Source organism: Rhincodon typus, chromosome 22, assembly GCF_021869965.1.
Source record: "Rhincodon typus isolate 14 chromosome 22, sRhiTyp1.1, whole genome shotgun sequence".
Taxonomy (NCBI): Eukaryota; Metazoa; Chordata; class Chondrichthyes; order Orectolobiformes; family Rhincodontidae; genus Rhincodon; species Rhincodon typus.
Window position 1 is genome coordinate 34,834,086 of NC_063353.1, and position 27,638 is coordinate 34,861,723.

The 27,638-nt window shown below is 39.2% G+C and overlaps 1 protein-coding gene across 1 annotated transcript in view; it reads right to left on the reverse strand.

Annotated features, from left to right (window-relative positions):
• The window catches only part of LOC109912723 (staphylococcal nuclease domain-containing protein 1), a 472,985-nt gene extending 446,649 nt beyond the window's left edge, over nucleotides 1-26,336 (reverse strand). The window contains exons 1-2 of the mRNA XM_048609985.1: nucleotides 26,300-26,336; nucleotides 25,867-25,976 (exon numbers count right to left, since the gene is read on the reverse strand). Coding sequence (XP_048465942.1) covers nucleotides 25,867-25,976; nucleotides 26,300-26,336 — 147 coding nt within the window. The remainder of the gene's footprint in view (nucleotides 1-25,866; nucleotides 25,977-26,299) is intronic.
• Nucleotides 26,337-27,638: the final 1,302 nt, after the last annotated feature.

A 27,638-nucleotide genomic window follows, 5' to 3' on the forward strand; every position in this document is an offset into this window, starting at 1 on the left:
GTTCTGAGGAAGGGTCACCGGACCCGAAACGTTAACTCTGTTTTCTCCTCCACAGATGCTGCCAGACTTGCTGAGCTTTTCCAGCAACTTTGTTTTTGTTCCTGATTTACAGCATCCGCAGTTCTTTTGGTTTTTATGTTATATACCAACATGTGGATCAGAAGGCAATTACCAATTGCAAGTATTGTAGAAAGGATTTCAACCCAATATTCTCTCCATCACTGCTGACCACCTACCTCTATCGTTATAATCTAAGCATTTATTATCTTAGCTCACCTTGCACCTGAATCCTCCACACAACTTTATCACTTCTATGCTCAACTTAAGCCTCCTTCCAAACAAAAAGGTTCACAACTCTCCTAGGTTTGGTTGAGTTTCTTTCTATCAGTGGTTCCTCTCCTAGGCACTGCCACTAATAACTCGGGGCAAAAGGTTTGTTGCTGCACTGACTGTTCCTGCACAAGGAGACAGGAGCATTGCTCTGCTCCTCATTCAGAGAATGATAGGGCTAACAGGAATACAGAGGTCTAAGGGACAAACCAGGGAATGGCGTCTTGCCTGGGAAACAAAGGGAATGGATCTCATGGAAATGGAATGAGACTATGTTTGCGGGGTTCAGGGAGTCTGAGAACTCATAATCAGACATCCAGAAATGCCTGCAGTCAGAGTTGGTAGCCACCACAATGAAACCCTCATCAACTCAAGGCTGAACTATTTCAAAGGTCCTCTAATTAACCTCCCATTTTTCACCTTCCACAAACTCTAGCTCATTCAAAATTTTATTGCTCTTATTCTATCCTACTTCAAGACTTGTTTGTTCACTACCTTGATCTTTGCCAACATTTCTGGACTTCCAGTCCGCTGAAATGTCAGGAGCAAAATTCTAGTTGCCAGAAAGAGCAATAAACTTGCAGATTGAAAGGATTATAGAACATGGAAAAGGAAACTAATAAGCTGACAAATAAAGGGAATAGAACATGATTTATAAACTAGCAATAAAAACAAAACTATTAAAAAGTTCTATTGGTCTGTAAAAAGGAAATATTTAACTAAGACAAATGTGGATCCAAGACAGGCAGGTTTGGGAAGATTTATAGTGTGGAATAGAGAAATGACAGAGAAGCTAAATGATAACTGTGTGTCTGTCTTTGCTGAGGAAGGTACAAGAAATCTCTCACAATTAGAGAACTAAGGAACGAGGGAGAATTAAGATTGCATTGGAAATATTAAGGGGACTGAAGGATGGTCAGTCCCAAGATCCTGATATTCTATATCCCAGAGTGTTGAATAAGGTACTTTGAGATAATTGGATGCAATGAAGATCATCTTCCAAAATTCTATAGATTCTGAAATGGTTCATGCAGATTGGAAGGTAGCAAATGTCTTCCCACTACTTAAGGAGGGAGGAAAAAGAGAAACGAGGACCTACAGAACTGTTAGCCTTACATCAGGAATTAGGAAAATGTTAGAATCAATTATACAGGACATGACAAATGGGTCATAAATTCTTGCATGATAATGACTTGATTGGACATAATCACCGTGGATTTGTGAATGGAAAATATTGTTTGATGAACTTATTGGAGTTTTCTCAAGGACGTTATGAATCGAATTGAAGCATACCTGGATTTTATGAAGGCTTTTGATATTTTTGCTCCCCACAAAAGATTGCTTAGCAAAATTAAAGCACGTGGGAGAGGAGGTAATATAATGGCATGGATTAGGATTGGTCAACATGAAATAAAGACTAAGAATAAACAGGTCATTCTCATGTTGCCAGGTTGTGACTAGTAGGGTACCGTAAGGATCAGAACTTGAGCACCAGCTGTTCACGATATGCATCAATGATTTTCATATAGGGACCAAATGTAATATTTTCAAATTTGTGAATCACACAAAGGCAAGTGGCAATGTGTGTTGTGAGGAAGATACAAAACAGTGTTGAGGGGTTTTGGGCAGAATTCAAGAGTGGGTGAGAATACGGCAGATGGAACATAATGTGGAAAATGAGAGGTTATCCACTCTGGTAGGAAGAACAGACTTGCAGGGTACATTTTTTTTTAAATGGCAAGAGGATAGAAAGTGTAGAAATCTACAGGAACATGGCTGTCCTTATCATTACGTCACTGAAGACTTATGTAAAGGTCTAATAGGCAAATAGGAAGGCAACGTAGGCTTTTATTGCAACAGGATTTGAGTACGAGTAGCAAAGTCTTGCTCCAATCCTACTCCTCTACTTCTGGCCTGTTGAACATGCTGCCATTTCATACCATTACTGACAACACACTGAGTGGTGATGCTTTGGTATTCTCAATCCAAACCTCACTGGAACATTCAAGATCCTTCTGAAAACCTACTTCATTACACAGGTTTTGAGATAATTAATATCATATTCCTTATAAATAAAAGCAAAATACCACAGATGCTGGACATTTTGGACTGTAGAAGCAACCCCCCCGACTGGGGACAAAGACTCGGGAGGTGACAGGATTCAGGCACATGGCAATTTACTCAAACAATTGCAGGGAGACCAAAGACCACTCCAAATCTGACCTCAATGTCAGGGCTCAACTACCCCCTTAATCTTCAACTCAGATCGGGAGACAGGTCAATATGCTGTAATTTTCCCAGTGGAATACAGTACAAAACTGACAAAGGTTGAAGAAAGCCAATAGGTATACCAGCATCTGTAGAGACTGAAACAGAGTGAGTGTTGAGTCCAAAGACTCTTCTTTGGAAGACCACTTCTTTCTCCACAGCTGATGCTGAGTTTCTTCAGCATTTTGTTGTTATTTATATATCAGATTAACTTTATTACTTAAGATTTTATAAAGCACAATGGGGTGTTTTCTACTTTGAAGGTGCATTGCTACTACCAAACTCTGAAAGTCTCTTTCAAATTTGGGCAACTCTTTTTCCACCTCATCTAAAATCTCCCAATATTTCTAAAACTTGCAATCTTAGCTTATCTATTCATTCAGTCTTTTTGCCTGCTCTGACCTGGTCACATCCTGTGGGTATTCCATCCCACTGAGCTTTCCCAAATCATTAACAGTCAAAAAGCTGGAAATGCACGCCAAGCCCCTTCCAACATGACATGACAGACCAATATGAGCTCCATTTTTGTACCTCAAGTTCCAGCTTGAGGCTTAACATGGCCAACCTAAAAACAAATCCAAAGACAGGAAATTAATGATGCAGAATTACAGTCAACACAGGGAGTCAAAATGAAAAAAAAAACTTCCTGCAGGTTCCATCCCTCTGCATAATGTAGCACTATAGATCAGATGTGACCAATTTCATAACTGTACTTTGCGAATACATACTGGTGATTCAGGAGAATAAATATTTTGAAAATTCCAAGCCTGAATACGCAGTATATCAAAATGGAATCAATAAAATAGGTATCAGTGCAATTAATACTGCATTTTATGTGAGAACTCTCAAAACACACACTGTAACAACGTAACTCATTTCTGCCAGAAAATATTTTATAATAATGGTGTTTTGCAATACGCATCTCAATGCAAAATATTTGCATTCCCTGGGGCGTTTGATAATTAATTCAGGAGGTTTATGAAGAATTAGCTGCAATCCAGCACATGGCTATAGGTTACATCCAGACAAAAATAACGTGGTCCCCGAATGTACATGTGAAACAATACATCTTGGAACATGGTGGGAAGAAAGTAATAGCAACATCACCAGTGCACCAGAGTTCTAAATTATGAGAAAACTGAATCATCAGTGGGTACATCATAAATCCAGCTCACTCATAACTTCAAGAATTTTAATTCTAATTCATCGCTCACATTTATGCATTCCTTCCCTAAAGAAAATAATTCCCTTGCCCCAAAAACACAGCTATAAAGCATCTAATTTATCATAAAATATTATACATTCTGTTGATCATCATTGTTACATCACAGTGGTGGCTACCCCTATATTGATCCTACACTGCAGGAGGTGGTTTGAGTCTAATTCCTACACTGTCATGAAGACAGTTTCTATAAAGACCCATACTCACTGTTCCTTCTGTTGTTTGCCATGGATTAGAACTTTCTTGATTTTGAAATGAAAGTCTTTACTCAGGAGACAAAGTGACTGTGCTATTGGTTATTCCCTCCCTTCCCTTAAAGCTGTGCTTCAAAGGGTCACAAATTAACAACCCTGTATAATTGGTGCAGGTTTTAAGCTCTTACATATCTGAGGATGAAAAGGTAAGCTCGCACACTTATGTGCGTCCAGACTTTAAGAAACTCAGCTGATACATTTTCGCAGCATCTATAAATTTATATTGTACAAGACTATTTTAAGTCAAAATGTTAAAGGTTTGACATTTGCAAGATTTCTGATAGAATTTGTGAAGGAATGCTTCCAACTGATTGTCATTTTTCAACAGTGAAACCTGGACTGCACATCAGTGATCAAAACAGCGCTAGAGAAATTCCAACCAGCAATTCTCTAAATTCAATGGCAGAACCACTGAGCAAATGTTAGCATCCTTCTTGAAGTTATCTCTATAGGCATTCACGCAAACTTCTTCCAAAATCAATGACAATGAACTGTGCTGTTTTCTCAACTCTCAAATAGGCAGTGCTCTAGGGGAGGACGAAGAAAATGCTACAAAGACTCTGAAGCTCTCTTTGATGCACAGCAGCATTAATGCCTAGCACGCTAATCATTGTTCAAAATGGTGACAAGTTGGCCATCAGTGTGCATCATGCTTTGAATCTACCTTTTGTTGAAGTATTTAGTCTGCCTTCAGTACCCAGATTTTCGTTGGTAAAATAAAAATGTTAACTTATGTATATGTTTATCAATTGTGACAATGTACTTACAGGCCGTAGGCAGCAAGATTCTTGAATACTGTATTGCCCATTAGCTTTATCAAAACAAACATATCAATACACTGTAATAGTAGCATCTCTTTGAGTTACATGTATAATTCCTTCCACTAGTTTAGTTGGTGTGGATTTTGATTCACTGAACTCTGTTACCATCTTGGATAAAACTTTTCAACAATTGTTCTCATTATTCACACAAATATGAACAAATATCACACAAGAAATTTTAACTATATGGAAATCTTATACCAAGTGCTACTGCTGCAAGGAGATCTAACATGAACATGATTATTCAGTTAAAATTACTGGGTAAGACAACAATGGCTTCAGTGATATTTAACTGGTGAAATGCAAATAACAACATGGGGAAGACAGGCTTTGGCAGAGGTTTTAAGACATTTGAGATGGTGCATTTTAGATTATAAAGCTCATTCAGCAAGACATGCCAGCTTGCTCCAAGGTGTTGTATGGTACAAACATCAATGATGTAACATCAACGCATAACGGCAAAGCTGCCAACACCACTTTCAGCATGTCCTTGAAACCCACTCCAATCCTTTGATATTAAAGGCATAACAGCAATCACTTGGTACAGTGCCATTTCAAGTTACTGTAGGAATATATTCCAATCAGATAAAAATCGACATTATGCTCGTGACTGAAACAGGATTCTGAACTGCAGTGACATTAGAAATGTCACTTCATTATCAGACCATAATGTACGTATGTTTTGGGGAAATAGCAGACCTGATACATATTAAAACAAAATCTTAAGTATTGGTAACTTTACACAGGAACTCGATGTGGATTTAAATGTGTTCCAACACTGTTTGATATTGATTTCACAAGCGTCATATCACTAACCAAACTTATGATGGGGAGCTGCCAAGGATTTAAAGGGAAATGGGTAATCTATATTCCTAACATTAAAACAAAAGTATCAATACACTGCAATGGTATCACTTCATGAATTGTATGCATGACTCCTTCCACTGGATTAGTTTGTGTGGATTTTGATTGCCAAAAAAAAAAACAAGTTATGGACATTGACAACATCCCAGCTGTAATACTGAGAATCTATGCTTCAGAATGAGCTATACGCCCAGCCAAACTTCTCCAGTAGTTACTTTAGCATCTTCTCAACTACAGGGAAAATTCCATGATATGGAGGTGCCAGTGTTGGACTGGAGTGGAAAAGGTCAGTAATCACACAACGCCAGGTTATAGTCCAATGGGTTTATTTAAACACCTAAGCGGTGTGACCCTTTGACCTTTTATTTATAAGTTCTGTATCTGATACTACCTCTCTTGCTAACACCTGAAGAAGAAGGAGTAAGACTCCAAAAGCTCGTGTTTTCAAATAAACCTGTTGGACTATAACCTGGCATTGAGGGAAAATTCCTGCATATGCATTGCAACTCACCTCCAATTGGACTAATTATACCCCAGTCTACTTTCACATATCAGCAAAGTCCTCAAAGACATTACTGACAGCACTATCAAGCAGCACATTCTCACCAAAAACGTGCTCACCAATATCTGTCAGGGCAACTCAGCCTCAAACTTGAGGTCAAAAGGTACAAGTATGACAACAGGAACTCATTATACACAGCAAATCAAATGTTTTAAAATTTATTCTTTGTGGAAGGACAGAATTTTTTGCCCATCAATAACTGCCCTTGAACTTAGTGGTTTGCCAAGGCATTTCTAAAGATAGTTAAGAGTTAGCCAAATAGTTGTGTGTCGGCCAGACCAGGAATGAATGGCAGATTTCCTTCCGTAAATCACATTTGTGAATCAGATGGGTTTTTACAACAATTAGTAGTGATTTTAAGAATACCATTACTGAGACTAGCTTTATATTTCAGATTTCTTAAATGAATTCAAATCCCATCAGTTGCCATATTGGGGCTAAGTCTTCAAAACATTAACAACTAAAACAGAAATTAGTAGAAAAACTCACCCTGTCTGGCAGCATCTGTGTAGAGAAAGCAAAGTTAATGTCTTGAATCCAGTGACCATTCTTCAGAAGGGAACAGTTCTGAAGGAGGATCATTGGACCCAAAACATTAACTTTGCTTTCTCTCCACAGATGCTACGAAACCTGCTGAGTTTTTGCAGTAACTTCTGTTTTTGCTTCTGATTTCCAGCATCTGCAATTCTTTGTATTTGTTTCCTCAAAACATTAGTCTGGGCCTTTGGTTTACCAGTTCAGGGTTACATCACCACCTCCCTAATTTTTGAGGCAATTAATGAATGCGGTGATTGGAGGCACTTCTAATAAAAAGATTTAAAACCACCCTTGCACACTCCAAGAATTGTAACGGTACACAGAATTCTAAAGGTGGTGTTGGAGCTGAAGGATCTGAATGCAGATGTGCACATTGAAGGCAGCAGGACAGGTAGACAGAGCAGTTAAAGCACACAGTCCTCATCTTTATTAGTTGGGGCAAAAAATAATCTTGAACTTCTCGAAGACACGTCAGATTTCAACTGGAATACTGTGTACAGCTATGAGGGCCATATTACAGGAAAGATGTGAATGCATTAGAGACAATGCAGAAGCAATTTACAAGAATGGCTCTGGGAATGAGAAACTTCAGTTCTAAGAATAGACTGCAAAATGTTGGCATTATTCTTCTTGGGGACATGATTAAGAGGAGATTTGATGAGCAGGCTGGATAAAGCAAATAGGGAGAATCTATTCTTGCTTGCAAAAGGAATGAGAATGACAGGGCATAGTTTTAAGTGATACACAGAAAAGCGAGGGTGAAGTGAGAGAAAAACAGCAAAGTGCAGGTTGAATATCCTTTATCGGCATGTCTGAAAACTGAAATGACCTGAAAACGGAAGGTTTTTTCAAACTTGAACCGAAACAGACCTGCACATAGCTGTAGACAAGCTGCTTGGGCCTTCTGTGGAAAAAGAACTTTCCTTGGTCCAAACAGACCTAAAAGTGAAGATTTTTTTCTCTCCCTACTGCTCGAAATCAGACCGTTGATAGTTCTGTTTGGGTTCTTTGAAAAAGAACTTCACTTTCAGAGCTGCTTGGGTCAGTTTGGACCCAGCAAAGTTTTCTCAAAGGGCCTGCACTGAACCAAACAGACCCGAGTGGATCCAAGTGCTAAGTGTAGCAACAAAGGATAAGTAGTGCAGAGATAATGAAAAATAAATTTACAGATACCATCAGGTTTTTGATAAAGATCATGCAAACCCATTCCTCAACGCATTAGGGTACAAGTTCAATAAGTGAATCAAAATTTTGCTTTCAGTTGTGAGATACTTAGTAGAAGATCTTAGAGGTTAAGGTATGTCTGTCTGAAAACCAAAAACAGTCTCATCAGATTACTTGGAAAGAAATACTGTGCAAAAGTATGAGGAGATGACAGGATATAGGCACCAGGGAATGATGCACGTTTGAAGAACCAATACAGACATAGTGGACTGAATAGCCTCCTTCTGCATCATAACAGCTCTGTGATTCCCAAAATGTTAATTTTTGCATGCTGCAGTTAAAATATTAGTTATTCTGCCTCTGTGAATATCAGTCAAGCATTTCAAGTAGTTATCAATGCTCAAGCGCATTTGATTACGGGTCAAATATGATTAATTTAACCACGTCCAGACCAAGATTGACACTGGAGTCACTCCCAAAGGACATGATGACTCTGCAACAATCTGAAGAAGCCAGAAACACTGAGCTGAACAAGTTTTAATCTGTGAAAAGATACAAGACCTATCATCGAATTACTTTCAAGGTTGACAGATTTAGTCAAAAGCCAACTAGAGAGCCTGGACAGAGAATCAGTCAGCAACAGAACATGAGTATAAAGCTAAAAACTCACATGTGAGAACAGAGAAAATTGCATCTCTTCCTCTAAAGTACTGAATATGTAGAACAGACTCAACAAGAACTAATAATACTAAGTCAATATTGGATCAATTATTATGAACCAACATTAAGATTACAAGAACAAAGATATTAAGGATTCAACATAACACTGTAGTTATTAACAGAAGAGTTGCTGCTATCTTCTATGCATTGGAAGACAAAAACAGCATTTATATAAAATAAAACAAAGAATGCGAAAACTAGAAATCTGATATAAAAACAAACTGCTGGAGAAACTCAGCAGGTCTGGCAACATGGGGTGTGGGGGTGGGTAAAGGACAAGGAGGGTGTTCAGGTTGTAAAATTATTGAACTCAATATTAAGTCCCGAAGGCTGCAGAATTCCCAAGCAGAAAATGAGATGTTCTTTTTCTAGCCTGCTTAAGCCTTATACAGCACTGCAGTAGGCGCTGAGACAGAAATGTTGGCTAGGAAACACGGTGATGTGCTGTAGTGGCAGGAAACTGGAAGCTCAGGATTACTTTTGCCAACAGAAGGTAGGTGTTCCACAAAGCAGTCACCCAGTCTGTGATTTGTCTCATTAATGAAGAGGAGACCACACTGAGCTGCGAATACAGTACACTAGATTGAGTGAAGCCCAGGTAAATCACTGCTTCACCTGGAAGGTGTGTTAAACCGAGAATAGAGAGGAAAGAGGAAGAAAATGGAAAGGTGCCATGGGGGTATGGGGAAGAGTTGGGAGTGGAGGTTATGTGGACCAGGGTGTCCCAGAGGGAACAGTCCTTGCAAAATGCTGACAACGGAGGGGAGTTGAATGCGTGTCTCGTAGTGGGCACCCTGCTGGGAGGTGGAGGAAATGGCAGCTTATGATATTTAGGATATGGATGCTGGGGATGGGTGGAAAGTGAGGACCAGAGTAACCCTAGTATTGTTGTGGGAGAAAAGACAGCAGAAATGCAGGAAATGGGTCTGACATGGCAAAGGGCCTTGTCAAGCATGGTGGTGGGAAATCCTTGGCTGAGGTGTTAGGTGGACATTTCTGAGGACCCACGCAGAAGGTGAAATCATCAGAACAGATGAAAAGGAGATTGAGAAACTGGGAGAACAGGATGGAGCCTTTACAAAAAGCAAGTTGGAATAATGTTTAATCCAGGTAACTGTGGGACTCAATAGGTCTGCAGTGGATCTGGAGGCCAGCCTATCCCCAGAAATGAAAAGACTCATGTTGAGAAGGGTAAGGAGGAGTCAGAGATGGACCAGGTGAAAGTGAAAGAAGGATGGAAATTGGAAGCAAAAATGATGCATTTTTTCAATTCTGAACGAGATAGGGTAGCAGCACCATTGATGGCATTGACATTACCAGAGCAAGTTTTGTGGGGACAGACCCAAGTAAAATTGGAGCAAGGAACATACCATCCATAAAGAGAGTTATAACTGGGGTCCATGGAGGTACCCACGGCCATAACTCTTAACTGAAGAAAATAAGAGATGAAAGAGAAATTCCTGACATGGAATGGACATGTAAAGGGATTGCACATCTTGGTGAAAAGGAAGCAGCTGGCACCCACAAAATGGAAATTCTGAAACTGACAAAGCATCAGAAGAATCGTGAATGTAAGTGGGAAAGGACTGGACTGAAAGGAGAGACAAAAGAAAAATCGAGTCAAGGTAGAAAGAGATAAGTTCCAAGGGGCAGGAACAGGCAGAAACAATGAGCCTCTCTGGATAGACCTGTTTGGGGATTTTGTAAAGTATAAGCAGGCTGCATGGGGTTATTGGCAAGCTTCATTACAAAGTCAGGGTTTGATCTGAGAACAGTCATTTCAGAGGGAGACAGGTTCGAATGCATGAGAACGGCAGAGGAATTAAGGCAATCAACGTCAAGTCAACCATTCTCAACGAACAGTTCTAGAGGGAGGCGTCTATCATTTATACACTGCCTTTAGAAAGCAAAATATCCAAACATTTTACGGGGAGATTATTTGAAGTAACCAAAATACATATTATGAATTCAATACAGTCCCAACTTAAAGACAATGGTCAAAAACCAAAGAACTGCAGATGATAGAAATCTGAAACAAAGACAGCAATTGCTGGAGAAAGCAGACTCAGCGTTTCTTCCGCTCAACCCCATCTCCCAGCAAAAATGGACACAGGAAGACTCAGATACTAAGAACTGCTGATCTGAGGAAGGGTCACTGGACCCGAAACGTTAAACTCCGTTTTCTCCTTTACTGATGCTGCCAGACCTGCTGAGCTTTTCCAGCAATTTTGTTTTTGTTCCTGATTTACAGCATCTGCAGTTCTTTTGGTTTTTATTAAGAACTGCCGATGTTGGAGTCAGAGATAACACAGTGTGGAGCTAGAGGAACAAAGCAGGTCAGGCAGCATCAGAGGAGCAGGAAAGCTGACATTGAGTCGGCACCCTTCTTCAGAAAAAGAAAATAAAATTTTCTGAAGAAGGGTCCTGACCTGAAATGTCAGCATTCCTGCTCCTCTGATGCTGCCTGTCCTGCTGTGTTCCTCCAGCTCCACACTGTGTTATCACAGGAAGACTCAGTTTTTGGGTGGGGTGGTAGGCAGGAAAGATACCATAGGGAGGGCGTAAAGACACAGAAGATAAATTGGTGGAGGGAGTAAACAGTCTAGCTTATCCTGCCAAAAGATCTCACAAAAATACTGATAAGAGACCTGGGATCAAAAGTCTGCATTCTGCAGGAAGACATCACACAGACCACCGTCTTTAAGGGTTTTAAAACCAAATACAGCTATAGCCATGGCTCCATCAAGTGTTGAGTACAATCGCAGATTACTTCCATGCAGCAATACTTTCAAACAAGCTACAGTAAACTGTTTCTTTCATTAAAAATGCCAGCTTCAACGGTAATTAAACACAGCCCAATTTAGAATAAAGCAATGCCCCAGTTCTGTCAGATAACCATCAACTTCAAAACGGTCTTATTTTAGCCATTAATCATGCACAAGAATCAGTTGAAGCTTCAAATTCTAGGATTGCAGGTTGGAAGTTAGCTTATTTTTAAAAGAAACTGCGTCTCCAAAGAAATATGCTGCAGAATTCTGACATGCATACCTAGGAAATATTTGAAAAGTATTGTATAAAGAAACTATAACACACTGCATTACATCTTCAATGTGCACAAGATGATATTTGAAGTTATTCATTCATACAACAATCTAATGTAAGAATTGACAAATACAAAATACCGACCAAAAATCTTGGGATAAAAAGCAGTCCTCAGAATCATATTACAGGAGGATGACACTTGGCCTACTGTGCCAGCACCAACTTTGGAAAAAAATACCAAATAGTTACAGCCTGAGCTTCCTGCTTAAAGACAAAGAATATTTTCCTTTTCAAGTATTTGTTCAATTCAACAATGCCATTAAGTGGCACACACTCAGCAATACCTGTTTATTTTCATTCTGTCATCAAGTCAGCACTGGACAGATTGTGATATCAAGGTAGCCTTTCACCAAACATGGTCCTAACAAAACTGAAGTCAATGTGAACTAGGGGAAAGCACTATTCTGGTTGGATTAATACTTTGCACAAAGGAAGATGGATGTTTGTTGGAGGTCAAATTCCTCAGTCTCAGGGCATTACTGCTGGAGTTCCTCATATCTATATCCTACGCTCAACCACCTTCAACTGCTTCATCATTGATTGTCCCGCCACAATAATTAGGCATAACAACCGATAATTGTGAAATGTTCGGTATCATTCAAAATGCTGGAGATATTGTTACAGTCCACATCCATAAAGATTGGGACAACATTCAGGCTTGGACTGATAAGCAGCAAATAACATTTGATGCCACACAAAAAGCAGACAAGGAAGAATGCAACCATGTCCCCATAACATTCAATGGTATTACCATCTGAATCCTCCCGCCTATCAGAACTTCAAGAAGTGACCATTTACAAGGAACTGAACTATTTCAGACACATGAACACCATGGCTACAAACGCACCCAGAGGTGAGGAATTCTGCTAATTATTCATCTCCCCATTCCCTAAAGTCTGGTCAAGACTCGTCAGCAGAGTGATGGAAAACTCTCCAACTACCATATTTTCATGAGCCTCCAACATACAAAATAATCCTGAGAGGTGGCACTGTCATAGATCTGTGTGGGGGACACTTAGAGGGACAAGTATCTATAAATTACTGTTTAGCATGTTACCTAATTATTGCAACTTTTTTGAATAAGTTTTGTTTTGATAATGAACTCAATTGTGTTTATCAAGAAACCTGATAGAGAGATCCTTTTGTTTAAAACCTGATAACAGATAAAGTATTTAACTGGTCAGTAACTGAGAAAAGTATTGTTGTGATCCATTGAATTGTGGGCTTAGAGTAACATCCATTCCTCCTGACTGGAGGTTGTGAAGGTTGTGCGATTGGAAGGTGTTGTCAAGGGAACCATGATGAGTTATTAGGGAGCATCTCATAAATGGTCCACACTACTGCAAATGTGTGTCGTTGGCGGATGGGGTACCATTCAAGTGAGCTGCTTTACCCTGGATGTTGTCAAGCTTCTTAGGAACACGGAAACATAGAAGCTACAAGCAGGAATGGGCTATTTGACCCTTTGTGCTGCACCACCATTCATGGTTGTAACCTGGCCTCCCTGTGACTCCCAAAGGACTCTTTTAAAAAGATATTTAAAAACTCTAAGCAGAGACTTATTGTTTGTAGAACTTGCGGGTTCTTTCATTCTTCCGTGGGCTGTGTGTGTTATTGGCAAGACCAGCATATGTTGTTCATCTTCAGTTGTTCTTGCTCGGGCTAATTCAGAGTGCAGCTAAACATCAAACACATAGTCCAGATCAAGGCTGGATGGCAGATTTTCAGATGGAGAGGAGTCTGGGTATCCTGGTACATAAAGCAAATTATATTGCCATGCAGGTACATCAAGTGATTAGAGAGGCAAATGGAACCCTATTGATTATTGCAAGGGGCGATTCTAGTACAGAACTGTACTACAGCTGTAGAGGTTGACCACATCTGATGCAATGTATACAATTTTGGTCACCTTGTTTGACAAAGGAATGCATGACTTATTCCTGGGTTGCAAGGCTTTTCTTAGGAAGAAATATTGAATAAGAAGTCTAGATTGACTGGGGAACAGAAGAATGTTCTTATTGAAACATGTGAGATTTTGAAGAAACTGGATAGGGTGGATAACATGGGATGCTTCCTCTTGTGGGAGACACATTTTAAGAATAGGAGGCTTTCCTCTAATGACAGCAACGAAGATGTTTTTCCTCTCAAAGGATCAAATTCTCAGAGAACATGGTGGAGACCGGCTCTTTAAATTTTTTCCCAGGTTGCAATAGACAGAGTTTTTACAAAAATAACCAAGGGAGTGACAGGGCATGCAAATAGGGAAGTGGAGCAGAGACCTGATCAGCCATGATCTTTTTGAATGGTGGTGCAGCACAAAGGGTCAAATAGACCATTCCTGCTTGTAGCTTCTATATTTCAGTGTTCCTAAGAAGCTTGACAACATCCAGGGCAAAGCAGCTCACTTGAATGGTACCCCATCCGCCAACGACACACATTTGCAGTAGTGTGGACCATTTATGAGATGCACCCTAATAACTCATCATGGTTCCCTTGACAACACCTTCCAATCGCACAACCTTCAATACTTACAAGGACAAGCAAAGAACTGCAATGGAACACCATCAATTTCAATCTTCCCTTTAAGCTACACATCATTCTGACTTGGGAAATTTATTGGTTTTTTTTTACTGCTTTTAGGGCAAAATCCTGGAAGTCCATCCCTAACAGCACTGTGGGTACATCCACACCATACAGACTACAGTTGAATTGGTGGGAGGGGAGAGAGAAAGGAAGATGGCTCACCACCAACTGTCAAGGGCAATTAGGGATGGACAATAAATGCTGGCTAGCAACTGATGGCCACATTCCATGAAAGAACACATTTCAAAACATTCCTTGCTGACTTTCCGTTTAGTTACTACACATAGAACAGTAAACAGTGGACTATTTTTTCAATGTTCACTAATCTAATAAAGCAGAGTCCTGAGGTCAGCTAAACCAACTGCTGCAGAGAACAGAAAGGCAAGGCAAAGAAAAGATGTTTATGTCATTCCATTCTTGCTTATTCTTTCACTGGGTACAAAACAGAAGTCTGCACATGTCATTGCTGAGGACCTGCTTGGTAAGGAAAGAACTGCAAATACGGTTGATGGGGGAGGGCACAGTTGGTGAAGCTTCTGTGTTGAGGATTCAGAAATCCACACACACAAACAACCAGACAGTGTTGATGCAACTAAATTACACTTGATTTGCATGAGGTTTTACCCTTTCATGAGGCAATTTGTGCTTTCAATAAATTCTAATAAACATTCAGTGCTTGAACGCTGCAATCTTTCCACATAGCAGAATCAAAGAAAATCACAGAATACTTAAAGACCAGTTGCGACCATCAACGAAAAAAGGTCAGCAGCTTCCTGTTCATTCCCTTCAGCCCACTCCTTGAGCAAATGAACATTCTGATGAAAATTTCATGGATAATGGATGAGAGGGGAATTAACATCTTGCAAGACACTTTACAAAATTAAGAAATCAACCAGCATGAAATTAAACAATCAGCGCCAAAATGAAACCACTGGACACTCAATCAATGTTCTCTAAATCTTTGAAGTTTAAACTAAAAAAAAATCTAACATGAAGAGATTTCAGGTTGTATTCAAAAAGATCTGATGCATCATCAACTAGAAGAGGTGGCGAGCACAGCAGGACTAGGAATCAATTTATTAGGCTGCCTTTATCAGGAACTCAAGCCACTGAAATCTATCCTACCTTTTGAAGCAATGCATTCTCCAGTCACCTACTTCTGTTTAGTTTTTGCTCAATGTTCATTAACTGGTCGTTAAGTACCAGTTCCACTACATGTTGCAACAGCATACATTTCCTGACTATTAAACCCAATGTTGAAAAACCTTATAGGTTTTTGAAAAGCAGAAGAATTCACAACATAGCAATCTATGCAACAGTGCCAACATTGAAGGGTACTATTTTAAAAAAAGGGCTGCATTTTTCTGTTTTATTACACTGTAGTCTACTCTTTACATCCCTGTACTGCTACTGCTCCTGGAGTCAGGGGAATCCACAAAATCTGTTTACAAACTTCCAAAATTGGTCCTTGATCCAACTGTTCCTTCTTTCAGTCTTACCACACATTCACTCTCTATACCTGTATCTTCAAAACAACAACTTGCCCTAGATTGCCCAAAGTTAAGTATTAACCAGGGAGACAGTTAAATACGTCAATATTAACGTGCAATACCACAAAAAGTTATGCAGAAGTGAAATTCGCCTTGATTCATCACTGTACAAAGTTTAGTGATGGTACTAAAGTTTGAGCAATGTCACCTAGGAACTGCTAATACTGCACAAATGCATTAACAGAAAAGGAAATGTTTTCCTGGTTGACTTGAAATCAGATCAGTTTGCACATAAATTTCATACAGAAACTATTGAAAGCATTGAAGTAAAAGTGATAATGATACAGCCTTAAACAGGTGAGGTCAAATAAACCTTCAACACTTGCAAATCTTAAGAACTTACACATGTTTACTTTTAATGAGCATATGCAAGGATCTACTGAGAGACAATTACGCAAGTCAGCACTACAAAACCATTAGCAACTTCCCTACAAGTATATTTGCATTATCAACTTCAGTTAAGGCAACTTGAGATCTCTTGGAACAGTTTCTTAATAAATGGTAGAGTTAATCATTAAAAATCTTATTAAAATTAGACAACTTGTCCCAAGACAATGTAGAAAACTCCTCTTCGTTGCAAGTTTGTGTTGACAGAAAAGTCAACTGTTGGAGACCAGAGATAGTAGGAACTGCAGATGCTGGAGGATCTGAGATAACAAGGTGTAGAGCTGGATGAACACAACAGGCCAAGCAGCATCAGAGGAGCAGGAAGGCTGACGTTTCGGGCCAGTTTCATTTGATGGCTAAACTGATCAGGAGATTTCTCAGTCCCCAGCATCAGCCTTGACTAATTCCTCATTCCTCAACTCCAAACAAAGAGATACGAATGTAGAATTTAGAATTAGCAACATTTGCATTTAGCTGTTGCACCTGTACAGTACAGCCACGTACTCTATTTTTCACACATGCATGGTACTAAATACTTTCAAGGAACAGAGCAAGGGGAAAGACAGGGGAGTGGGAGGAGGTGGGTTGCTCTCAGGAACTAGCATGGACATGACGGTCAAATAGCAACCTTTTATGTTGTAACCATGCTATTGTTTTGCATTATATGACAGACAGTCCGTACATTACAATGTCCACAAATAGCAAATGTGGCAATGACCAAATAATCTGATTTACTGATGTTGACAGAGGGATAAATATTGATCAGGACACTCAGGACAATTGTCTTGTTCTTCTTTGAAATAATGCCATGGGATCTTTTATGCCAATGACAAATAGCACACAGGACCTCAGTTGAACTAAAAGACAGATGTTTGGATAAAAACTAAGAGATTTCTTGTTCAAGTACTATAAAAATCGTACAAACATTGCCAATTAGAATTTCCAGTGCAGAGTGAATCTCAATTGTTCTGCCTTTCCCTGTCCTCCTCCTTCTGCCAACCTTCTTCCCTCTCCACCATTGCACTGCTCCTACAGGCCCATTACTACCACTTTCTCAAGGCTTTGAGTATCACCAAGCATCTTGACTAGGCGGTCATTTTTGACATATGACTCTTCTTAGGAAGATGCTTTGGCTCAAGTATTTGATCAGAAACCCTAAAAGTAGTCAGATTAAAAATTACGCTTACCTTTAAAAGACTTCTCTGGAGATTCCTGGAGAGAGGATTCCTATTATGAACCTGTTCAGGAATCCACAAATCCAGCAAAGATAATCTCTTTGGAGAAGCAACACTAAATGTACTATATTCTGTGTTCTAAATGTTCAGCAGCATAGTTAAACCACTTTGACACCTTTTTTGAGAAGGCAAGTATACAAGTTAAGTGAGGTTTGGGGGGGGGGGGGGGGGCGGGGGGGAGCAGTGGTGGTGGTGGGGGAGGTGGTGGATTGAAATAAGTCGAGCAGGAGGCTTATCAGGTCAGGGGATGGCTGTCAAAGATCCAAAGAGCCTAAGAGGAGTTTCAGTAGGTGGAGTCAGTGGTGAGTCTAGGGTTTGGTTTCATACTTACCCAGGAGTTACAGTAGGTTTTTTTCATCTTCTAACCTTCCTTGCAAAGCAATAAGGCTTTAGTGGGACAGGACTTTTTGAGCTTTGAGACTATAACCAAATTTTTCTGAGGATTCTAGACCCAGAGGAATTGCTAAGTTGTTGGAACTGTGGGCTGACTAGTGCCCAAGTTCTAATGGGCTTCATTTTAGGGTAATACACAACTTTTAAAACCTCAGAGTGAATTCTATCAGGACCTGGCACTTGTCAGCCAGCAGTTCCAATAAATTACTCAGCAAAACTTATTTTCCTGAGTCCTTCCTTCCATTCCTGATTTATTGCTACTTTTGGGATGATACTTCTATCCTCTATAGTAAAGACTGATGCAAAATACCTATTCAATTCACATATCTTTTCCTTATTTTCTATTATTAATTCTTATGTCTGAATTTCTATCGAACCAATGCTCACTTTGTTTACTTTCTCTCGTTAAATATTTACTGGAACTCACATTCTATTTTTATATTACTGGCTAGCTTTTTATCACATTTTAATTCTTCCCTCCTTAAAATATTTTAGTCAGTCTTTGCTTTCTTTTTCTCCATTCTGTCCAATCTTACTTGCCAACTGTCTTTTAATTATTATGTATTATTGCTTCAAGTTTGATATGTATTTAATTTTTCCAGTTAACTATAAAAGGTGGTTCCATCCCTTAGAAATTGTCTTGCTTATTGGAATGTATCTGTTGTGTACTGTATTCTGAAATATCCCCTTAAATAACTGCCACTGCATCCTTGTTGGCACACCCCTTTAATCTAATTTGCCAGTTCACTTCAGCCATACCCTCATTATTCCCCTTATTTAAGTTTTACAAATATGTAGACTTGGATTCATTCCCCTCCCCCCTCAATCATATTATGGTCAGCGTAACTTAAGGAGCCTTCACCATGAGATCATTAATTAATACTATTTTGTTACACAATATCAGGTCTAGTATAGCCCATCCTCGTTAGAACATGCTATTCTAAGAAACTGTCCTGAAAATGTTCTGCGAACTCCTCATTAAGGCTACCTTTGCTCATCTGACTTTTCCATTCGTTATGTAGACTATAAGTTCAATTGATTGTCATTGGTCTTTTCTGACAAGGTACTAGATTTCTTTCTTCATGCTTCACCCTACCATGTGGTTACTCTTAGAGGGCCTGTACACCAATCCCACAAGTGAATTCGAGCCTTTATTATTTGTCATTTCTACCCAAACAGTTTCCACATTTTGATTTCCTGAATTTATGTCACTATCAAAGCCACCCCTGCACCTTCACTCAGTTTTCTGCCCTTCCTAAATGTCCTGTAATCTTCAAGACTCAGGTTCCAATCCATGTATACTGCACCATACTTCCATAACAGCTACCAGAACATACTTATTTATTTCTGTTTCCACCATCAGTCCATTGCTTTTTTTTGAAACATAGTTGTATTCAAGTACTGAGCCTTTAATTCTATCCTTTTTCTCTGCTTATAAATTCTAGCCTTGGCTGTTGGTTGACTTTTAGATTTATACTCTCTGTCCCTTCCTGACATCGTCTTTTGATCGTTTCCCACATTGATACCTTTATCTCTTCCGTTAGCTCCACTCTTTGATTTATTACATTTTCCCAAATTTGATCTCTTATCCCTACTATTTAGCTTAAAATCTTCTGTACTTCTCCGATTCTACAGCAGGCAAGAACGTCAGTCATCTATTTCAGGCGAAGAACTTCCCACTGGTTCAGACCCCACTTTCCCCAATACTGGGGCCAGTATCCCACAACCCAAAACCCACCTCTCCCATGCTAGTCTTTGAACCACACATTCATTTTTCTAAAACAAAAACAGAAATTGCTGAAGAAACTCAGAAGGTCCGATTTGCACTATGTCAATTTGCACATGGTTTGCGTAATAATTCAGAGATTATGACCTTTGGGATTCTGCCACTTAATTGCGTACTCTATGAATGGCAAGTCACTAGGAAACTCAAAGGAATGAGTTCCTTGAAGATAGCTGGTAAAGTTAATAGGGTAGTTAAGGCAGCATACAGGATGCTTGCCTTTATCAGCTGCGGCATAAATTATAAGAGCTGGGAGGTCATGTTGGAGCTGTACAGAACTTTGGTTAGACCATGGCTGGAGTACGATGTGCAGTTCTGGTCACCACAACATAAAAAAGATATGATTGTACTGGAGGGAGTGTAGAGGAGATTCAACAGGATGTTGCCTGAGATGGAGCCTTTCAGCTATGAAGACAGGCTACATAACCTCAGAGACAACAAGGTGCAGAGCTGAATGAACACAGCAGGCCAAGCAGCATCATTGGAGCAGAAAGGCTGACGTTTCGGGCCTAGACCCTTCATCAGGGGTCCATCATCTGCTCGGCCTGCTGTGTTCATCCAGCTCTGCACCTTGTTGTCTGGGATTCTCCAGCATCTGCAGTTCCTAATATCTCTTGCATAACCTCAGGTTGTTTTCTTAGGAGCAGAGAAGGTTGAGTGGCCCTGATAGAGGTGCATAAGATTGTAGGGCATGGACAGGGTGGGTAGAAAGCAGCTGTTCCCTTTAGTTTAGGGGCACACTTTTAAAGAGAAAGGCAGGAGGTTTAGAGCGCATTTCAGGAATGGCCTTTAAACCTAGAGCATGGCAAGGTTCTGGAATGCACTGCCTGGGAGGGTAGTTCAGGCAGGTAACCTCAACCTTTAAAAATTACTTGAATGAACACTTTGACCTCGTGTGGCCACTGTGTGTTTTTATGATTTAGCACCTAACTTCTCACAGTGTCTATGTAGAAGCGCCTCCTTTTTCCTGCCTATGTTGTCGGTACCTATATCGACCACAATGAATGGATCCTTCCCCTCCCATTCCAAATACCTTGAGCAAATGTCCTGAACCCAGGCAGCAGCCAGGCAACATAGCCATCCAGACTCTCGCACTTTGCTACAGGAAAAGTGTCAATCCCCCTCATGTAAAGATCACTTTTTTTTTCCTTTAGTTTTGGACTATGGATTAAAAAATATATTGCTTTAAATAAAGGAAACTATGCAAAGGCAGGCTGCAGTTTTAAAGGTCACCTTTACTGGCAGACATTGTGAATTTTATACAATGTTTATTTCCTTCTGGAACAGTGATAGCAAAAGCAGACAAAACAGAGCTGATGGGATTATACACTCAGGGTCAATAGCTTGACAACAGAATTTTGATTGGCTCCTGACTTGGTAAGCATGGCTTGTCGGGCCCAGTGCAGCAGAGAAATACTTAGCCTACAAAGAGAAAGCAACACAAATCTCTCCCCATGTTTCATTCCTGTGTATTGAAAGTCTCCACTAATAGCTAGCTGACTTCCATACACATCCTCTGACAAGTCGCTGTTGATAGAAGAGTAAATCACCTTTAGAGATTCTGAAAGGGGTAAGTTCTCAATCAATAAATTAAATCAGCCTCAATGTGCAAACAATCATGTGCCAACATCAAAGAATGTAAACGGAAAAGGAAATAAAAACCTCATCGAATCCTGTTATCAAGACTGGTGCTATTTCCCTGAAGCTTTCCTGAATATTCATGTCTTGATTGTCTTTGTGCATCTGTTTGCGAAGGGAGGAACTTAAGAAGGGATAGAGTTTAAATTTAAGGAAACCTGGCGAGCATTTTCTCTAAACAGGAGTTTGTCAGTTAGATGAATTAGGAATTTGGACAGTGTGATCAACTTTTCACATTTGAGATGACTCAGGAATAGTGAGCCTTGATTTCCAGTGCACTGCCCCATTCAGCTGTGACTTTCATTACAATGTCCCCTACTATCACTATGATCCTTCTTACTTCCCCCTCTCAAATGGGTTCCTGTACCATACAGCTAATAATCAGTTCATGTATCCTGAAGCCTTTTACTCTCTCATCCAGACAAGCTGAAATGACACCAAATTAAAGCGAACAAAGCAGGCTGTAAAATCTTCATTGTTAAAGTAAATGGTAGTAAAAGGCTAGTGCACTGCTGCTGTTTCGAACACAAATACAAGGAATGAGTCATACACGCAACTCTCAAGCTTGTCCCATCATTAAATAAGCATATAGCCAATTTGACTGCAGCCTCAATTCCACTAAGCTGACCAACCTCATAACCCTAGAGAACCACTAGCTGAGAAATGTGTCTCAGAACTGAATACATTCAACGATTCAGCATCTGCGACTCTTTAGAGCAGAGAATTCAAGAGATAATGACTCTCTGACAGAAGTAATTCCTCATCACTGTTGTAAATGGCTGACCCCTTATTGAATCTACGTTCCCTGGTTCTTTTTTCATTCTTTCTTGGAATATAGGGGTTGCTGGCAAGGTCAACATGTATTGCCTATCCTGAACTGCACTGGAGATTCTTGTTCTAAACTCCCCCAGGAGGGAGGTTTCTCAGCATTTACTCTTGTATTATATACAGTATTTCAGTTTTGGAGTAACTAAGACTTTTTCAGTTGTGATATATTTTGAATTCTTCCCCCACATTTGCCCTCATTTTCTTTTAGTGGTTTCTGCTGTGCACACCAGACAGAAAATATTTGTTCAAAGTCTCTGCTCTTTTTCTTTTGTCTTTTTTAACTTACCAGCTTCATTCTCCACAGGGCCATGTTTTACTTCAACTATTCTGTTCCTTGTTATATACCCATTGATGCTAGAATTGTTTGGTTCTAGATTTATTGCTTGTTTACTCAAGTAATCTACTCTCTTATTTTAGTTGTGATTTGCTTTCTAAATTTTTCTCAACATGGCTGTTGAATTTTACATTGCTATCAAATTGAAAAAATAAATAATTCAATCTTAGTAAATAATAAAAATGATGTGTAGGCAAAACTTAACAGAGCAGGCAGTATCTGTAGAGATGCAGACAGTTTACATTTTGAGTCCGATATTCCCCTTATTGTTATTTTATATTTCCAGCATCTGCAATATTTTGCCTTTATTTGATATCATCCTTAATTTCCTTAGTTAGCTGCATGGATGGATCATTCTTCTCACAGTCCTTGCTTCACAATGTAATATATATAACAATTCTCAATAGAAGTATCTCCTTAAGCATCTGCCATTGTATTACTATTTGAATCCATTTTCCCTGTCCACTTCAGCCAGTTTTGACTTCATAACTTTAAACTTGATTCAAGGCAATTATAAAGCACTAGTTTCAAATAGTTTCACTGTCAAACTAAATGTGAAATTCCATCACTCGATCACTCTTTCCCAGCGAGTCCTCTATAATAAAACTAACCCTGCCTTCTTACACATAGCCAAGTATAAAACAGCCTATTCCCTGAGTGCGTTTATCCAAGAAATTGTCCCAATATACTTCATGTATTCATTCTCATGGTTATATTTACCAATTTTATTTGTCTGATCCACAAGTTCAATCACCCATTATTTTTCCTATATGCACCCATTATTTCTGAATTGATACCATGTCCTACACTTCAGCTGCAATTAGAAGGCTCAATCCTGTAAGGTGCAGTTCTACCAAGGAACTGAAAAATGCTAAGAACCAGGACTAGCATTTTTTGGTTCCAGAGCAAAGGAGAGTTGAAAACTCAAACACAGATGTGGGCCACAGTATTGCAACAACTAACTCTGCCACAACAGCACAGACAACAGCTACTAACAACACTAAATGGTCAATAGAACATGTTGGGCAGCTTTGATGCTGTGACCTCATTCATCATTCTGCTTACACTCCAGAAGAATTTTTCTTCACCTTTTTAAAAAAGGGAAAAATTACACAACATCTTTAAGATACATTTTCATAGTTACAAGTACAACGTAAAATAAGGACATGGTTCTTAAATAATAGATTCACAAAATCATAGCTTTCAAGAAACCACTTTCCAAGTTACCACTTCCTCATCATTCTAAGTAATCCCTAACACAATGTCTGAAAGGCAGATTACCAGATGGCAACAAATCGCAAATAAGTAATTATCACCACCCATAGAGTTTTTGGCATACAGATTTAATATTAAAAGCACAATAACAGTTTTAATTCTTATGATATTAAACATAAATTATGGAAAGTTGAGAACATGTGAACTCTTGCCAGGTCATCGCCATCTCATTTCCAAAATCTCAGAAGCCAAATGCATTAGAGTAGGATACACGAGTTTACTGATTTTCTCTCTTCCACCCTGCACTGCAAAGGGATTTCACAAAAATTTGACTAAAAAGAGAAGTGACACAGCTATATAGGATTGCTTGGTATGTAGTTCTGAAGAAGTCACTGTTATTTAAAAGCTGAAAACTCACCAATGCCCCTAATAAGGCACATTTGCAATAGCTCTATTCTTTTCGACTTACAAAATTTATCGTTCTTTAAAAAAGCAGAACAGCTCACACTGCAAACCTGAATTATGCAGGCTCTTTTAATTACCATAAAGCTTTCAGCACCAAGGACAAGGCCAACATTACATAATTTATCAACTTAAAAAAACAGGCCAAACATACAGCAACTAATATTTGGCAATATGCTAGAGTACCATGTATTGTAAAATAAACTAATCAGCCAAAAACTAGCGACCCTGTAAAAGTGGTGGAATTGTGTTTCCTGTAAGGGTGAGGAAAACGAAACAAAAGCTCAGTGGTCCACAGTGTCTCGCCCCCATCCCTTCAGTTCATCAAATGATGCTTCAGACAAGCAATTAGGAACCATTTGATGGGAAAAGTGTCAAAGTCACAAGGTTGTTGGGGGGTGGGGGGGGGGGGGGAAGGAGGTGGCGGCGGCAGCAGTGGTTCTGGGCATAAATCAAGACTGTCAATTTGATGTTATGTGATAGCAAGGTAAGGAATCAGCACAGCTCCAAGTTTAAAAACCTCCAGGCTCTCTGAATCTCACTTTTAAGTCAGGCTCAAAAAAACTATTAAAAAACTTCTTAATAAAACATGGTAAACACTGCCACCTTCAACAACAGCATCTCCTGCTACATTCAGCCATGATACTGGTCAGTCTTTCCTTGAACCTTTGTGTCACCTTTGCACAGCTGTGTAAAACACCACCTAAACTTCATATCCAACACCCAAAACATTCAACAGGCACACAAAAATTGATGATGGGATCATGAACAGGCTCAATAGCTTTCAATTAGTAACTTCAAATGGCAGACTGGCTGTCTCTTTTCACGCCTACTCACCTTCCAGGACTTTGGAGACTGACCTAATGATGGTGCATTGCCAATTCAATATTATCACATCACATTTACATTTGCACAAGGGACATTTGTTGCCATAAAATTCAGCAATATGTTTCACTGCGCTCAGTTTATTAAAAATCACCTCTTCTGCTACAATCTCCTGGTAAAAGCATACTTTTGTAGGAAGGATTTTATCCCTTAGATTCCCTGCTTTCCTGACCCAGTTTAAAGTTTAAATGGCAAAAGCCAACTGAATGTGTCCATGCATATATGGGCAGGAACATACATTGTACTTTCAGGCCCGGATAACATCAACCTGAAGTGTTTCCAAAATTCAGTTATTTAAATGGTAGAAGTGGCCTTACCCTTGACACAACTTAGAATTCTGAATGTGAAAGCCCACTCATTAATGAGACGGTGAACTAGAGTTGCTGAATCATGTACTATAGGAAATTTATGACTTGTCTATTATCAAGTACAAATCTTTTCTAATTCTCGTACACTTCAGGCAACCAAATTTGTGAAACATTGTCCTCATTACAGTACACTCTTGACTGATTCCATTACATCATTTTACAATCAGTAACTGCTGCAAGACAATTGCCTTAAAGATGGAACCTACATATTCCACATACAATAGGATATGTCCTTTATTTCAATATTCACACAAAAATTTTCTCTTAACCATGACAAACTGTTCTAATATTTTATTTTTTTGTTTGAGGCAACAGAGATTTGACGAAGTATTTGCAGATATTAGGTGAACCATTTGCCTACCTCACGCTGTAGCACCAATTCCTTGGTAAATTGTGTAGCATCTTCACTGAACGGTTCCCCTTCCTGGACTCCTGTCGGAGTGTTACGAGATCCACGAGGGCACTCGATACCTTAAACAATAAGCAAAGCGCTTTAGAATGGCTGAAATTAAAAGGGAAAATATCCCAAATCTGAAATTATTTACTATATGAAAGGCACATACAAAAGAATGCAATACAAGAACATTGTACTAATTCTCTTCTCATAAACCAGGCCTCACAACTCAAGATTGAATACAGTGATCCTTCAATGCACCCCCTTTAAAGCACGGTATCCTCCCTTATGTCAGAAGGCCATGATTGAGCACCTTGTACCAAGTGTGGTCTCAACAAAGCCTATATTAACTGCAACAAAGCTTCCTTACTCTTACATACTTATAAAAGTTGAGGCTAACATGCATTTGCCTTCCCAATTTCTTGGCTTATCTTCATGCTCACTTTTTGATTCACGTTCAGTGACTCACAATTCCTTCAGAATATCAATATACACAAGTTTCTCACCTTCTGAAAATATTCTGCTTTTGTGTTCCTCCTATAAAAATGCATAATACATACTTTTCCATGTAGTACTGCATGAGCACCAGCTTGTCCAATCTATAACTTTTCAAAGACTCTATGCATTTTTTCCACAGCTTAGCTAGCTTTGTACTATCAGTTAACTCAATCCTTTCTTCCAAGTCACTGATTATAGATTGCAAGAAACTGATGTTCAAGCACAGAACCTTGTGAAATTCCATGACTTTCACTCTGCCATCTCAGAAGATCTGTTTATTCCTACACGAAAATAAAAGCAAAACAGTGCAGATACTGAAGCTATAAAACAAAAGCAGAAAAATGCCAGAGAAACCCGGCTGGAGTGGCAACATCTACGATGAGAGAAACAGATTAAACATTTTGATTTCAACTTGAGTCTTCTTCACAAGAGGGTTCTTTGTGCATTTATCCCTATGCTGTTTTCTACCTGTTTAACAATCTTCAATTCATTTAACATATTACACCAAACAATTTTTAAATACCCCATTTCGATGTTCTAAATAATACACTCTCACTTCAGATTTCAGGTTAACAGACCTATAGTTGCCTGTTACCTCTGTCCTGCCCTTCTTTTGCAGTGTTACATCTGCTTCTTTCCAATCCATGGGGACCAATCCAGAATCCATGGAATGCTTGAAGATTAAAACTGATGCATTGCTCTGCAGCTACCTTAAGATGTAGGCCATCAAACAAGGGGATTTGTCAGTATTAAATCCTAGCAATTTCTCTAGTACATTTTTATTTATTAATATTAATTGCTTTACATTGCTGATTCTCATTCAAGTCTTGGCTTATGAGAATTTCTGATATGTTATAACAATTGCCAAAGCCAAAAGATAGTGTAATTGCAATTTGCCATAAAAACTCAGGTACATGGAAAGTCATTTAAAAAAAGTCTAGAATTTAAAACTAAAATTGTGCTTATTTACCGTCTATCATGTGTAATTTTTTTCTGAATACTGAAATTTGAGCAAATCAGAGCAAAAGTAGAGGGTATGCAACATGTACATAAGCAATTATTAAATGTCAGTAGTCAATAAGTAATGGGCTCATGAAACCAGTTAGGTCAGTCGAATAGATGGCTGTTTTGCAATCCAGAGTAATGCCAAATGCATGGGTTCAGTTTTCACACTGGCTGAGGTTACCATGAAAGCACCTTTTTCTCAACCTCTCCCATCATCTGAGGCGTGGTGAGCCTCT